Here is a 15,034-nt window from a genome sequence, read left to right on the forward strand (position 1 = left end):
GTTACTGACTGTTTAGACCTTATAATTCAGCAGGCCCAATACTGGGTTAATACTCTAAGGAGATCAGTGTCAAAAAGAAAAGCCCTACGCATCCCAAAATACAGCAGCACTATTTGTAATAGCAACATGGTGGAAACAGATGTTGTGCCAAAAGATAGGAGAATAGCTGAACAAGTTGTCATATTTAAATGGAAGGGAATATTGTTGTTGTAGGAAATGATAAATATGAAGAAATCAAAAAAAAATGTGAAGACTCATATGACCTATTGGTAAACAAAAAGCAGAGGTGATAGAACAATACATTTGACTACAATAATGTCAATGAAGACAGTAGAAGGCAAAAATACTTAGGTCATATACAAAGGTCAATGTTAGTTCTGTATTACTGAGGCTAAAACACATATCTTTTCTGTTTACAAATGGCAGGCTACAACAGAGGAGAGCTACATGCCAAGTTTGTCAGAATTGCTTTATTCAGTGGCTCTGCTTAATTGTTTTATTTTTAAGATACTACCTAGAGTAGTGGTTGTGGGGACAGGCAAAATCTATCAATACAAAGCAAAGTAAGCATGACTTACATACATAAGTATGTATGTATGTGTATATGGAGAGAGAGAGAGAGTGTAAGAGTAGGGTAGTGTAGTAAAAGGAACACCTGACTTGAAATATGAAGACCCAGGATGGATCACTGGCTCTGATACAGAAAACCTATGTGAGCAGGAGCAGGAACACTGCTTAACCTTGCCTCAGTTTCTTGATCTATAAAACAGCACTAAGGAATACTCGCACTGCCTACCCTCAGGATTATGAGGACAGCACCTTACAAACCTTGGTTTTGTTTGGTCCTGGTAGGAAAAACTCCCTCTATCAATTCACACTGGCAGCTTTGCAAAGCTTAAAAATACTCTATAAAAGTGAATTATTGTTATCGCAGCAGCAATGACTTCTACTAATCTGCTTGGGACCTAGGACAATGGGATATATCGTGCTGCTAGAAATCTACCACATGATCTAAGAATGGAATGTCCATTTCCCATCGGCTGTACTCTCCACATCCCACTCTACTGCCATCATTACACCCCACTTCCACCTCCAAAAAGCTCATCACCAGTAAACACATCATCACCAAGATTCTTTCAGCTTTGGTACTCAAACTCCATCAGTACTGTCAGTATCGTCTGCCCCTCTAATTGGAGGGCTAGATGACAGAGCAAAGACCCCCCCCCCAAATCTCCAGATAAGGAGGCTTAGCTCCAGTCTTTGGATTCCATTCCCCAGTCGTAACACCTCCGGGTGGGTACCCTTTCCTCCTCCATCTTTATAGTTTCCTTTTATATAATGTCTTCCTCTATCAGACAATAAGTTCCTGGAGGACAGGAGTGATGTCTTTGCTTTTCATAGCTGCATCCCTGTTGTAGTTCCTCCTTTCAAAGAGGACCACTGGCATCACAGGGTGACGTCTTGACTTTTGACTTTTAAGTGAGTCAGAGTTGTACAAACTCGTCATCATCCACCCATCCCCACCAGGGAAAAACTAAAGGGCATCCAGTAAGTGGACAGATATTAATCAACTAATTAATAAGCCTTTATTAAATACCTACAGTGGAGCAGCTAGGTAGCACAGTGGACAGAGCACCGGCCCTGAAGTCAGGAGGACCTGAATTCAAATCCGGCCTCAGACACATAACACTCACTAGCTGTGTGACTCTGGGCAAGTCACTTAACCCCAACTGCCTCATCAAAAAAATAAGCAAATAAATAAATAAATACAGACATACATACATACAGTGTGTCAGGCACTGGGCAAGGTATCAAGTAGAAGCCTGTCTTGTGAAAACTACACTGAGACCAGCATAAAGCACATGCGGCTCTGGGTTGAAGGGCACGAGATCTAACTTGAGCAGAACGATCCCAAACCCAGTGTTCCACAGGACTTGAGTCTAAAGTGCTATACTAAGGCTTGGGGAGAAAACAAGTTTCTCTCTAACAAGGTCTGTGCCCTAACACAGCTGGCTTCCTTGCTGCTCCTAGAACATACCCTCCATTTCCCAACTCCACGCATTTTATTTGGCTGTCTTCCAACCTTGGAATTCTCTCCCTCCTCATTCATCTTTGCCTTCGTCCTTTGAGTCTCAGCTAAAAGGCTACCTTTTCCAAGAAGCCTTTCCTGATCCCCTTAATGATAATGCCTTACCTCGGAGATGATCTCTAATTTATCCTGTTTATATCTTATTCGTACATAGTCGTTTACTTGTGGTCTCCCCCATTAAAGGGTGACGTCCCGGAGGGCAGGGATCGCCGCTGCCTTGCTTTGCATCTCCAGCACAGTCCCTGGCACTCACCAAGTGCGTGGTTAACGCTTCCCGGCTCAATGATCAAAGGACTATACAATTCTGGGACAGAAGGGCAGTCGGAAAATGGAGGGATCAGAGAACATTTCTTAGGGAGATGGCACTTGTGTCTGGCTTTCAATGTATGGAGGAAAATTTTATTGGTTTAAGAAGCTTAATACTGATTTGAATTTAAAACTCTAACTTTAAGCTTACTGCCATTAGGATTTACGTTACACTCTTCATTATTCTTGTTTTTGTTTTGTTCCTTTTAACACTAACTCTTCTTGTATTGCTGATACACTCTTTGTTAAAACTTACTTATATTCCTTAGAGGAAAGGTGTATAATTTATGTAAGGAATTAATATAATTTATATAAAGAAAACACAGTAAACTGTACCATCAACAGAATGCTGAGATGCTCCCTTTTAAGAATAAGAAGTCTGGGCACATGGTTGGTGAGCTACCCAGAACACCTAGTCCTTTGCTCATCAAACTAGAGAAGGCAAACTTACTTTAAGATTCAATGACCTGAAGCTGCCCTTGAAAAGCTCTCCTAGTTTCCTCAACTATAAAATCTATTTCTCATGACTGCCAATGGAAAGTAAATCAGCAGTATCAAGAATACATGTTTCACATATTTAATATGTCTACCAAAGTTCCACTTCTCCTTGGGCATTGAATGCAGCTGAGTCATGGTTAAGACGTACAGTCCTGACCTTGATTCAGAAATCGAAGCTCCTACATCTTTTGGAGGATAATTTATTTCCACTTCATTGGTTTGGCATTGGGTAGCTAGCTTGACATCCGTCACACAAATGCTCAAAATTCAGGCACAAACTTGTGACAAGAAATTTCCTTCACCCCTCCCACCGACCTACTTAGCACTAAATATAGGCATCAGTTTATCCTTATTTTAGGATATAACAAAGTTATTGAAAAGGTTATAACTGAGTGAAGTAAGCAGAAGCAGGCAAAAAATATACTTAAGAACTTTGTTCCTGTTCAGTCACACAGTTACACCTGCCTCTTCGTAACCCTGGCGGACCGCAGCACACCAGCGCTGTCCATGGGGTTTTCTTGGCATAGATGTTGCCATTTTCTTCTCCAGTGGATTAAGGCAAACAGAGGCTAAGTGGCTTGCCCAAGGTCATACAACTGCCAGATGTCTGAGGCCGGATTTGAACTTAAGTCTTCCTGACTCCAGGCCCAGCACTTTGTCCACTGAGCCACCTAACTGCTTCGTATGCAATAACTACAATGACGTAAAGAAAAATAGTATTAACAGGCATCTGAACTCTGATTAGCTGCAATGATGAACAGTTGCTGAAACATGTCTGCTCCTCCTGGTGATGTGGGGCACTATGTGAGCAGAACGGGGCCAAGACTATGAGACGACAGCATTCCCTCAGTCAGTTTTGCCTAATTGTTAGCCTTTGTTACGAGGAAGGGTGGTATACAGGAAAAGGTTATTGTTGTTCAGTCATGTACAATTCTTCATGACTCCATGTGGGGTTTTCTTGGAAGATCCTCGAGTGGTTTGCCATTTCCTTCTCCAGCTCATTCTACAGATGAGGAAACTGAGGCAAACAGGGTTAAGTAACTTGCCCAGGGTCACAGAGCTAGTAAGTATCTGAGGCCAGATTTGAATTTGTGAAGATGAGTCTTCCTGATGCCAGGGCGGGTGCTCTATCCACTGAACCACCTAGCTGCCCCTATTGGGAAATGATTGGCATGTAAAAAGAGATGTCAATATAACTCTGAATAGGTCACATCTTCTAAGATGTGTTTCTTTTGACATGACATAAATGCCAGACTCCCAAACATTAGGAATCTCAGTAATCAAAAGCAGTTGATTTAATGTCTGATCAAACAGTTCAGAAATGAGTGGACTACGAAGGGCTAATGAGGTAGGCAGGTCCCCAATTACCCATTTTTAAAAATTTAAATGAAAAGGATCTTGAGTCAGAAAATTCAATTACATAAAATACAAAGGCTTCTTCTAGGGCTCAATCAATCATCTCCGGACTGACCCTAGGATCCAAAAGATCTTTCCTTCTAGAATGCAGCTCTAATATTATTGGAGAATCACAGCAAAGTCTTTTTTTTTTAATAGCCTACCACTGTTTTAAAAGCACAGTTCAAATGAAAACCCCGCTAATAAATACACTATGGCAATCTGCCAATCACTGCTGGAGCCCATAGGAGAGCAAGAGAAAGAAAGCATGGAAGACAGCCACAGCATGAGCGGTATTGGCTTTGGGCCAAACCACTGGGAATTTTCTGTGAATTACAATTACATTGTGATCAGATGAATCAAGCTGTGGTCTAGGCACCCCAGAGCACAGGGCCCCCTAAGTTTAGCTGCTCTGGGGTCCTGGATTTTCTTTGGTTTCCCAGACACTTCTACAGCATTTATTTAATCAATTAAAGACAAATGCTGAGTCCAGTGGCTAGACTGGGAGGTTAACACTTCCATCCACACTAGTTTATCTGTGGCACAAAGCCCAAATTATCTTTTGTATGGAAAGTATCCAGGGGGAAGATTATTGCGGCATCCTGTACACGCCCAAAGAAAACAGCACTGCATTTCCAAAAGGCAGCTGCATGAGAACAGCATGTTCCTTCTGAACTACACAGATCGCTAAATAAATATACATTGCCCACAGTAGTCACTGGCAAAAAACCGAGCTCCATTTTCTCCTACATGAATCTCTTGACACTAGAGCTAGCTTCCACTTTCTTAACGGGAAGCCCTTGTTAAAAGTGGCTTAGAGGTACATTACAGCAGTCTTGAAAACTGAAATTAGAGTGGGGAGCAGAGAAAACTGGAAGGAACCCCTCATTTGCCCTGATGCCTAATGACGTGTTTGAGATCTAGGAAGTAGAACCATGGAAGAAAGAATACAGGAAACTTTTTAAAAAACTAATCCCAAATCCCACATTTGGGATAAATAAAAGTAGATCACAATATAAGTGAAGGTAGGAAGAAGCGCAGCCAGACAACAGTTCTCGTAAAAAAAAGATCTGGGGCTTTTAGTGGACCTCAAAATTCAAAGAGTAAACACCGTGACACTGCATGTCCAGAACTGGGGATCAGGGTCAATTGCACTGGGCTCAGGTCAGGGAGAAAATGGCCCAAGGAGGCCATCCCCGCTCCAGAGAAGCTCACATTTTCTTGTCCACATCGGTACTGGCAGGACAGATCCCGAGAATCCCTTTAAAAATAAGGTAATTAGGGGCAGCTAAGTGGTGCAGTGGATAGAGCACCAGCCCTGACGTCAGGAGGACCTGAGTTAAAATCCAACCTCAGACCAAACACTTGAGACTTACTAGCTGTGTGACCCTGGGCAAATCACTTAACCCCAATTACCTAACAAAAAAAAAAGGCAATTAGGTGTGAAAATATGTTTAATAGGAATGTATATACATAGCCTGTATCAGATTGAGGATGGAGGGGGGGAAAAATTTAAAACTCAAAAGCTTATGGAAGTGATTGTTGATAAAATTAATTAATAATAAATAAATAAAATGTTTAAAAATTTAAAAAAACATTTCACAAACCATTTTTAACACTTGAAAAAAAGATAAGGCAATTAGGAAAGGAAAGCAGCAGCAGCTGAGGGGGATGGTGAGGATGAAAGGACAGGAGAGTCATAAGATGACTAACTGAAGGAAAGTGATATTTAGCCTGGAGAGGAAAAGACTTGGGGCATGAATCATCCTCTTCAAGGATTTGAAGGGTGCCTCTGTCCAAGAGGGATTAGCAGACTATTACACTTTGGCCCAGCAGGCCCAGCAGGAGAGAATGTGTGGAAGCTGCAGACATATTTGGGCTCCATTGGCAGAAAAACTTCCTAACTATGAGAACTCTCTGCACACTGCGGCTTGGAGAGGGAGGGAGGGTCTCCAAGCAGGGGCCCTCTGGCTAGGACCTCTCTCCTGGGCTTGGGAACCACTGAGGTCCCTAAATAGTGTAAGATTATTGGGAAAACAGAGCTAATGTCCATAGGCAAATAGTACAGCAGCTAGGTGGTACAGTAGATAGTGCGCTGGGCCTTGAGTCAGGAAGACCTGAGTTCAAATTTGACCTTGGGACACGTACTAGCTGTGTGACCCTGGGCAAGTCACTTAACTCCTTCTGCCTCCATTTCTTTCATCTATCTAATGAGCTGGAGAAGGAAATGGCAAACCATGCTAGTATCTTTGCCAAGAAAACTACATGGAAGTTTTGGCGTGCTATGGCCTACAGGATCACGAAGAGCCCAACACAACACTAACAAGGAGATTCAGCTGCTTCAGTTTTAAATGCTGACCATGGCAGAGGGGACAGTGGACACAGACAGAAGAACTGCTATGTGGCTGATCCAGGAGGAAAAGCCTCATGGAAACAACATCATGGAAAAAAAATCTCAGGGTCTGGAACTGAGAAAGACCCAGGTTTGAATTCCACCCTTGACACAAGCAAGTCACCACTGAAGTCTTGGATTCCTCATCTGCAAAATGCGTCTAAAAGGATCTCTCTCACAGAGTCATTATAAGATTCAAAAGAAATTATGTGAAGTATTTGCAGCTCAGTATAAAAAGTCACCTATTATTACTATTATCATCATCAGGACCCAAGACCATCTAGGGATACCTCCTGCAAAGGACTGTAAGAGATCAAGTTTCTAAGCAGTGATATAGCTCATTATACAGAGCTGACTCTAATGAATGTGTTGATGACAGATGACTTGCTAAAACCTGGCCCTCTTCGCTGTTCCTACTTGAACTGGTTTGCTCCCCAAGGCTTTACCTTTAGCAGCTGCACTTACCATCAGGCCTTTTTTTTTTTTGTCTTTCCTATTTTTGACACACCTGAGATTTAAGCTGCAGTGTCTGTGGATGGGAAGTCTCAAAACCAGCTCACACCTGAAATCCAACGGGGCTTATATTCACTGAAGCTGGCATGGGGAAAATTCTGAGCCATAGAGTAAGGGCTCCCTCCCAAAGTGCTCAGTGTGATTCTGAAGATTTTCAATTTGTCTTAAAGCACAGGCCTAACCATGATGTCTCTCTCTTTGCTCAAGAAACTTCAGTGGCTCACAGCTGCCTGAGCTGATAAAAGGCTGCAGCCTCCTTGCTCCCATTCTCACTGGGTCTGTATGTGTTCCCTCTATTCACATTCCATCTCTCTCCCACTCCCTTCTCCCATCTCCTCTCTACCTCTTGGAATTCCTGGTTTCGGTTCCTTCTCCCAGCTGGAACCCTCTCCCAAACCCCTTTAGTTCTCAGTACTTGCTGCCTCCTCCTCTAAAGATCCTGTCTAGACTACACTGTTTACATGTTTTATCTCCCAGAAGATTACAAGCTCCCTGAGGGCAGGGCTATTTTTTTTTTTTTACTTATAGCTATAGAGTGGGGCACTGTCTAGCACAAAGTACATGCTAATAAATGCTTGTTGGACTGGAAAATAAATAATGTGGTTACATTTTACAGAGGGAAAAATAAGCGGACAGAGAAAATATATGACCAGTATATATTATAGGCTGGACCTGACTCAGATCAGTTCCCTAATAGTTTAGTTTCACTGGTGGGTTATTTAACAGTTAACAAAGGGAGATGATAATAACATTAGCAACAACACATAGCATTTACATAGCAATTTTAAGGTTTGCAAAGTGCTTCACAAACATTATCTCAATTTAACCTCTAATTATCCCCATTTTACATATGAGGAAACTGAGGCAGAGGGCGGTTTAGTGACTTGATCAGGTCAGAGGCCAAATTTAAACTCAGGTCTAGCATGCTGTCCACAGCGCCCCCTAGTGGTTCACCTGGCCATAGCACATCTGTTACCATATGCCAAGCCAAAGTCCTACCCCCAAGTCCTAGTGGCTACTCTGTACTCAAGCTAGGTGGAATTCAGAGCAACAGCCCGAGTCCTCAATTTCCTGAGCTAAGCATACCTTCAGGAATGTCTCAGCACCATTTAGAGAGAACCCCACTCTGCATGGAAGAGGGGTCAGGTTTACAACTACCACACTCCACCCAGAGCTGATCTTCCAGTGGGGCAGCTGGGTGGCACCACAGTGCGTGTAGAGCACCAGGCCTGAACTCAGGAAAGACTCATCTTTCTGAGTTCAAATCCGGCCTCAGATACTTACTAGCTGTGTGATCCTGGGCAAGCCACTTAACCCTTTTTGCCTCACTTTTCTCATTTGTCAAATGAGCCAGAGAAGGAAATGGCAAAACACTACAGTATCTTTGCCAAGAAAACCCCAAATGGGGTTATAAAGAGTCAGACATGACTGTAAAATGACTGAACCCAAGGTCTTCTGGAGGACCTTCCACTACAATGGCTAGTATACCCTGACCTCAGTATTCAAGAATCCTAATACAGACAGAAGAAAAAAGTAAAACAGAAAAAAGGCAAAACAAAATAAACAGCTGAACAATCACTGAAGATGGACTGGCCCTTCCTGACTGCCCAGCCACCTCCAGACATCTCCACAGTGTCCTTCCCTCCCCCCTTTTCACAGCTGTCTTTTGTGGGCATCTTCCCGGTAAGATAGGCAAGCTTGTTGAGGGCAGGAGCTGTCTCTGGCCATTCTTTGTATCTCAGCAGTACCCGACACATAGTAGATGTTTACCAGATGTTTACTATGTGGAGGGAATTCCGATTTTTATAATAATTGACATGATGTGTAATGAATATACTAATAGCTCAGATTTTTCAGAATTGCCTTGTCCAGCTTGAGTCAGACTCACGATACAGCTTAAACTGATCAATCAAACCATGACAATGCTCACAATCACCGGCACCCTTCTGCCTGTGTACCCGAAGTGAAGCGAATCAAAGACTGCACAGCTTGTTCCCATCACCACAGAACTCTGGTCCTGTGACCCCCCCCCCCCAAGGACTCCCGAATTGTACTATCTTCCAATTGTGGGTTTGTCATGGGAAACCACTCTGGCCCTGGGAACAATTGTTTGTGATCCACCTTCCCCCCATTCCCCAAGTTTACAAGTAGTCTGTTGTTCCCCCATTATATTCCTCTCACCTGTTCTCCAGATCTGGCATACTCAGGTTCCTGGTAGCAAAACACATTTTGAGAGGGATGACCTTCCTGTCTTTGGTGCCGTGTTGGTGTTTGGGGGAGCCCGAGTCCTCGCTGCCACTAAAGCTTGGTGACTGGGGGGTAACCCCTTCCCAGGGCAGATCGGATACCAACGACGGCTTCTTGATATATGGGGTCACTTCCCGAATGAACTTGACTATGGACAAAATCAGGATAGAAAAGTAAGTTAGTCCTTTTGCATCTTTTAGAAATGCACAATTGGAAAACAACCATATTCTTAACATAAAATATAAGATAAAATATATCTTATTCTTTATAACAAGTGGAATGTCACTCTCAGGACATGGGAGGAGCCATTTTAAAAATATAAATCTAGGGGAAGAGGGAAGGAAAAAAAGAAAAAAGAAATTTATATGACTTTATTATATATTTAAATGAAGTAGCAGTCATACATAATAGATTTGCAGTTTTATGTGCAATCTTTTTTTATTATACTATGTCATGGAAATGATTGTTTTAGCCCATAAATTAAAAATAAAATAAATAAAAATATAATATAATATTACATATATATATATATATATAACATAAATCTGAGGTTTTGGACTGTTATAAGACGATAGTGTCATCTCACTACATGGGAAACATGCCCTTTGCCTTTATTTCTCACGGAACAGATTGTGCAAAGATGTATGGAGATAACATCTTCATGCCCTAGGAATTAGACAGGTTGAGGAGACTTTATCTCAAATCATATTAAAATAAAAAGCAAACAGCTGGATGCAGTTCAATCAAATTCACAACAATCAATGCCCAATTACTCCACAATGAGCCATAAATGGTGCATCAGCATTCTCTTGTCCCCTCACCCCTAACATTTCTATGAGGCAAAAGATTAGGAAGAGAAGAAGAATCATAAAAAAGATAGGTGTATAAATAATGTACAGTAAATATCAGAAAGATGCCAAATATGTGAATTTTCACCTGCTTCCTTGTTTTCAATGTGTACAGAAACAAAAAAAATTTAAATTAGGACATTTCTACAAATATATATTGCATAATATAAGCCTATCACTTCAAATATGAATATCTGGGGAAGAGGTTGCAAATTTTAGCTGTGGTCAGCCAAAGAACCAAGGTTATTGTTTTATAAGTTACATGACAAGGTCTGCTGAAATTAAACACAATACAGAACAAAGCTGAGGCTGGCAATTTGGGGAGAGCATTGGTGTTTTGTGCTTCCACACATCATGGTTCTTTCTGGGTGGGGAGGGCAAAGGGCTAATTTAACTCCCTCATGGTACCAAAGAGAATCTTTCATCCTCAAAAAATAAGCTAGGGCCCAGTACCCCTAAAAATGGTTTAAATCTAGCTTTGCTCTTGAAGAGGCTGACTCTGGCCTTTCAAGGCCTGTCAGCCTTGTGCTTTCAAGAGGATTCCATTATGAGGACTCTGGCAACAAGAACCAACAGTTTCCAGTTACTGACAAAAGCTGATACATGATTTTTAATGTTCCGGTCATTTCAAACAATTTCTACTGTGAAAGATAGGCCGACTACTATAATTAAGGTTCAAATATCCCCCAGAGACGTCTGGGTCTACTCTGAAAGCCATCTGATCCAAAATACCTTGTTAAGTTGGATACCAAACCCACAACAATCTGAATGAATAACACTGCTTTGGTGGATTCATCAAGAGGCCAACGGCTCCCATGACTTGGCCATGTTCAGACCAGCGGCTAAGGGGACATCTGGCAGCCCTTGTCTGGTGGCAGGGAGCCACATCACACACTGCCGGGGACAAAGCTAAGCCCACCCTTGAGAGACATGAAAGTACAGGGCGATTCTACGGAGCCTCTTCAAGCAATTACAAAAGGTGCTGTTGAGTCATTTTCAGTCTTGTTCAACTCTTCATGACCCCATCTGGGGTTTTCTTGGCAAAGATACTGGAGTGGTTTGCTACTTTCTTCTCTAGCTCATTTTACAGATGAGGAAATTGAGGCAAACAGGGTTAAGTGACTTGTCCAGGGTCATACAGCTTGTAAGTGTCTTCCTGACTCCAGGCCCGGCCGTGTATCCCCAGGACCACCTAGTGACCCTTAGAGAAGGCCTATAGCTATGTTTCTATTGTAAAGGTATAGTTAGGTACCACGCCTGCTAAAAGAACTCGGCCTGGACGCACGGCTAACTCCGGGTCAACAGGACAAAGTCGCCAGCTTTCCCCAACTGCACCACATTTAATTCACAGTATTTAGTTAAATTGCGATGGGGAGGGAAAGGAGATTTTACCAAGGAGAAAAATATACAATATACAATATGTTTCCCCTTAGTAAAATCTCCTCTCCCTCCCCACTACAATTTAACTAAATACTGGAGCTTCGAAAGCATTTTAGGAGTTTTAATGGTAACGTGATTAGATTTCTTTTTTTCCCTTTTTCCAGAAAACTTTTCTTTTGTTGTCCAATACCTACCTCCTCAAATTTCAGCTCTAAAGAATCACTGACAGTAATTACCTGTCCATTCCAGAGAGAGAACAAGCACACAGCAGAGCCTGGCTATAATGATGCCCTTAGGGTCCCTGCCAGGGGACCACCATCATAACACTTCTCTTTAGATCCTTAAATATAATTACAGCCTCCTGGATACATGATAATGAATTCTACTCCACAATGCAAACAAGAATACTGAGGTTTCAGGATATTAATAGTATATCTCAGTTTGGTGAAATATACCAGACGATTCACTTCTCAACCCTGTGTAATATGACTCCCTGAGTCTATTGATGTCTTTAACTTTTTTCTTGTTTATTTTGTGGTTACATTTACCTAGTTCAGAGAGGGGGAGGTTGAGGTGCCCCACTAGTATAGTTTTGCTGTCTATTTCTTCCTGTATCTCCCTTAACTTCTCCTTTAAGAATCTGGCTGTTATACTACTTGGTGAACATATGTTTAGCAATGATATTACTTCATTATCTATGGTGCTTTTTAGCAGGATGTAGTTTCCTTCCTTATCTCTTTTAATTAGATCTATTTTTACTTTCGCTTTGTCTGAGATCAGGATTGCTACCCCTGCTTTTTTTACTTCAGCTGAAGCATGATGTATTCTGCTCCAGTCTTTTCCCGTTACTCTGTGTGTATCCCTCTGCATCAAATGTGTTTCCTGTAGACAACATATTGTAGGATTATGGTTTTTAATCCATTCTGCTATCCACTTCCATTTTATAGGAGAGTTCATCCCCTTCACATTCACAGTTATGACTACTATCTGTGTCTTCCTCTCCCTCCTATTCCCCTCCCCCCTCGTTTATGCTTTTTTCTCTCCTTTTTTCCTTTTCCCTCCTCAGTAGAGTTTTGGTTTCAACCAAAGGGATTTTCCTAAAGAGCAGGCCTAACTCAGGGGTTCTCTACAGCCTCTAGACTCAAATACAGACACCTGAGTTTCGCTTTGGAAGTCCTTCCCAGCCTGGGCCCAATCCACCCTTCCAGGACTTTTGACTTTACTCTCTTTTCACACAAGGCTCCATTCCTGCCAAGCTGGCCCACTCATTCAGCTCAAGTGCCAGCTCTGGAAATGAGGCCTTTTCTTTTACCGTCCTACCCCAGCTGCCTGAGGGAATCACTTAACATTCATTTAAAAGTACTGCGTATTGTTATTTCTCCAGGTAGACTATAAGCTTCCTGAGGTCAGAACTGGTTCATTCTGGCATATCCTTATAATAACTAACATTTATATAGCACCTACTATGTGCCAGGCACTGTGCTAAGTGCTTTATAATTATTATCTCATTTGATCTTCACAACAACCCTGGGAGGTAAGTGCTATTATTATCCCCATTTTACAGATAAGGAAACAGAGGTTAAGTAATTTGTGCAACTAGGAAACGTCTAAGGTCAAATCTGCACTCAGCAGGCCCAGTGCTCTATCCACTATGCCACAGTGGCCTGGCACACAGTAGGCCCTTAATAAATAAATACACTGGCTTTGTTGATTCACCCCAGCTCTGGCATCACTCACAGCAATCAAGAAGCAGAACAAATAAGATGGCTTCTATGGGGAAGTCAGCAATTCCTGTTTTTTCCACTGCTAATCTTGAAATGCAACACGTAACATGCAACTTAAGTTTTCTAAAAGCAGAATGAAAAAGCGAGCCTGAAAAGTCAGAGCCACAAGGAATGGTTTTTATTTGAATGTTGATGGTAACAAGACTCCCCGGAAAGAGAGAACATCACCGAGAGATCTGGTAGACAAGAGGAGAACAACAACCTGGGTCAGAGCTCCAGCACCCTCTCTGGACACTTCCAGAAAGGCCAAAGAAAGGACCTGGAAATTGAGAAACAAACCAGGAGAGAATGGCTCTTTAAGCAAGCCCCAAACACCAGTTACTGAACCTTTCCATTCACTCAGCCAAGGCCCAGGTTTTATCAAACTGGTGGGTAAAATGCCCATTTAGTTTTTCAACTTAAACCCACAACACGCTAAAAATAGTCTTCCTTTCACATCAAGGAAGGACAGAAGGGTAGGCAAAGCTGGACAGAACCTTTGGAGATCTACTACCTTCCCCTCCCTTTATAGATAAGGAAACTAAAAAGGAGGGCACATAGCTTGCTTAAAGTCCTTCAACTTACAGGTGGCAGAGACATCAAAGTGGGCAATAGTTAGATGATGGAAAATAAAGTTTAAATCAGGTTAAGTTACAGCCAGAGGGCAGAATAAGAGATGAGGATTTTTCACATAAATGCTATACAGGAGAGATATCAAACCCAGAGCTGGCAAAACTACTGAGTGAGGCCTAATCAGAATAAAAGGTAATTGGTAAATATTGAACAAAATTAAATAAAAATACAGTACAACACAGATGATGTTAATTTGTGATTTTCTAAGTCAGAATGTGGCCTGCAGGGATTCATTTCTATTAAGAGTTTGACACCACTGCCATACAGGATTAAGAAAACAACAGTAGGGATGGTTTGATCTGAATCTGTCCAAGGGGTAGGGAATCAATTCTGGATGTTAGGTGCTCTACAAGTTCTCCTTGGATGCCTCATTGTGGCATAGAGGTGATCCAGGATCCCTGAAGGCTATATCAAGAGTGGACAAGTTTCACAAGATTCTACCATACTGGAAAGATGAGTATGTTCCTAGCAACAGACCGGTGTGAGGACCAGTCTACATAAGGATGGGGAGGCTCATCACCAGAAAGTTGGTCATCCAATCATGAATCCCTTGGCCATGGCAACAAAGAAAACAAAGAAAATAACAAAATGACCCTAAGTCCTCTGCAGTGATAATGACAAAGTGGTAGGAGACAGAGAATCAGAATCAGAAATTCAGGCTGTCTATAAGCATTAACTTAGCTATTGGGTCTTTAGATGTGAAACCCTTGACCAAGGGCCATTAAGGAGACAAAACTACTGGAGGCAAAATGGACCACGTGTTGGGCTTAAGAGTTAAGACATCTGATTTCACATCCTGTCTCAGGCTTGTCTTAGCTGTGTGGTACTGGGCAAATCACAAATTCTCAGTCTCAGTTTCTTCATTGGTAAAATGGAATCAATAAAAGTACTCACCTCAAAAGGTTGTCAAGAGGATAAAGTGAGATAATTTATGTAGCTTGTTTTGCAAACCTCAAAGTACCATTATTAT

General features: G+C 41.9%; 1 protein-coding gene across 3 annotated transcripts in view; it reads right to left on the reverse strand.

Annotated features, from left to right (window-relative positions):
- Nucleotides 1–15,034, reverse strand: part of SNTB2 (syntrophin beta 2) — a 115,456-nt gene that overhangs the window by 46,079 nt on the left and 54,343 nt on the right. For all 3 annotated transcript variants that reach the window (XR_002325065.2, XR_013484513.1, XM_020989089.2), the window contains exon 2: nucleotides 9,375–9,588. Coding sequence is in view for 1 of the 3 variants with exons in the window: in XM_020989089.2 (XP_020844748.1) it covers nucleotides 9,375–9,588 (214 nt within the window). In the remaining 2 variants the exon portion in view is untranslated. The remainder of the gene's footprint in view (nucleotides 1–9,374; nucleotides 9,589–15,034) is intronic.

This window comes from Phascolarctos cinereus, unplaced genomic scaffold (assembly GCF_003287225.1).
Source record: "Phascolarctos cinereus isolate Bilbo 61053 unplaced genomic scaffold, phaCin_HiC Scaffold_2;HRSCAF=192, whole genome shotgun sequence".
Classification (NCBI taxonomy): Eukaryota; Metazoa; Chordata; class Mammalia; order Diprotodontia; family Phascolarctidae; genus Phascolarctos; species Phascolarctos cinereus.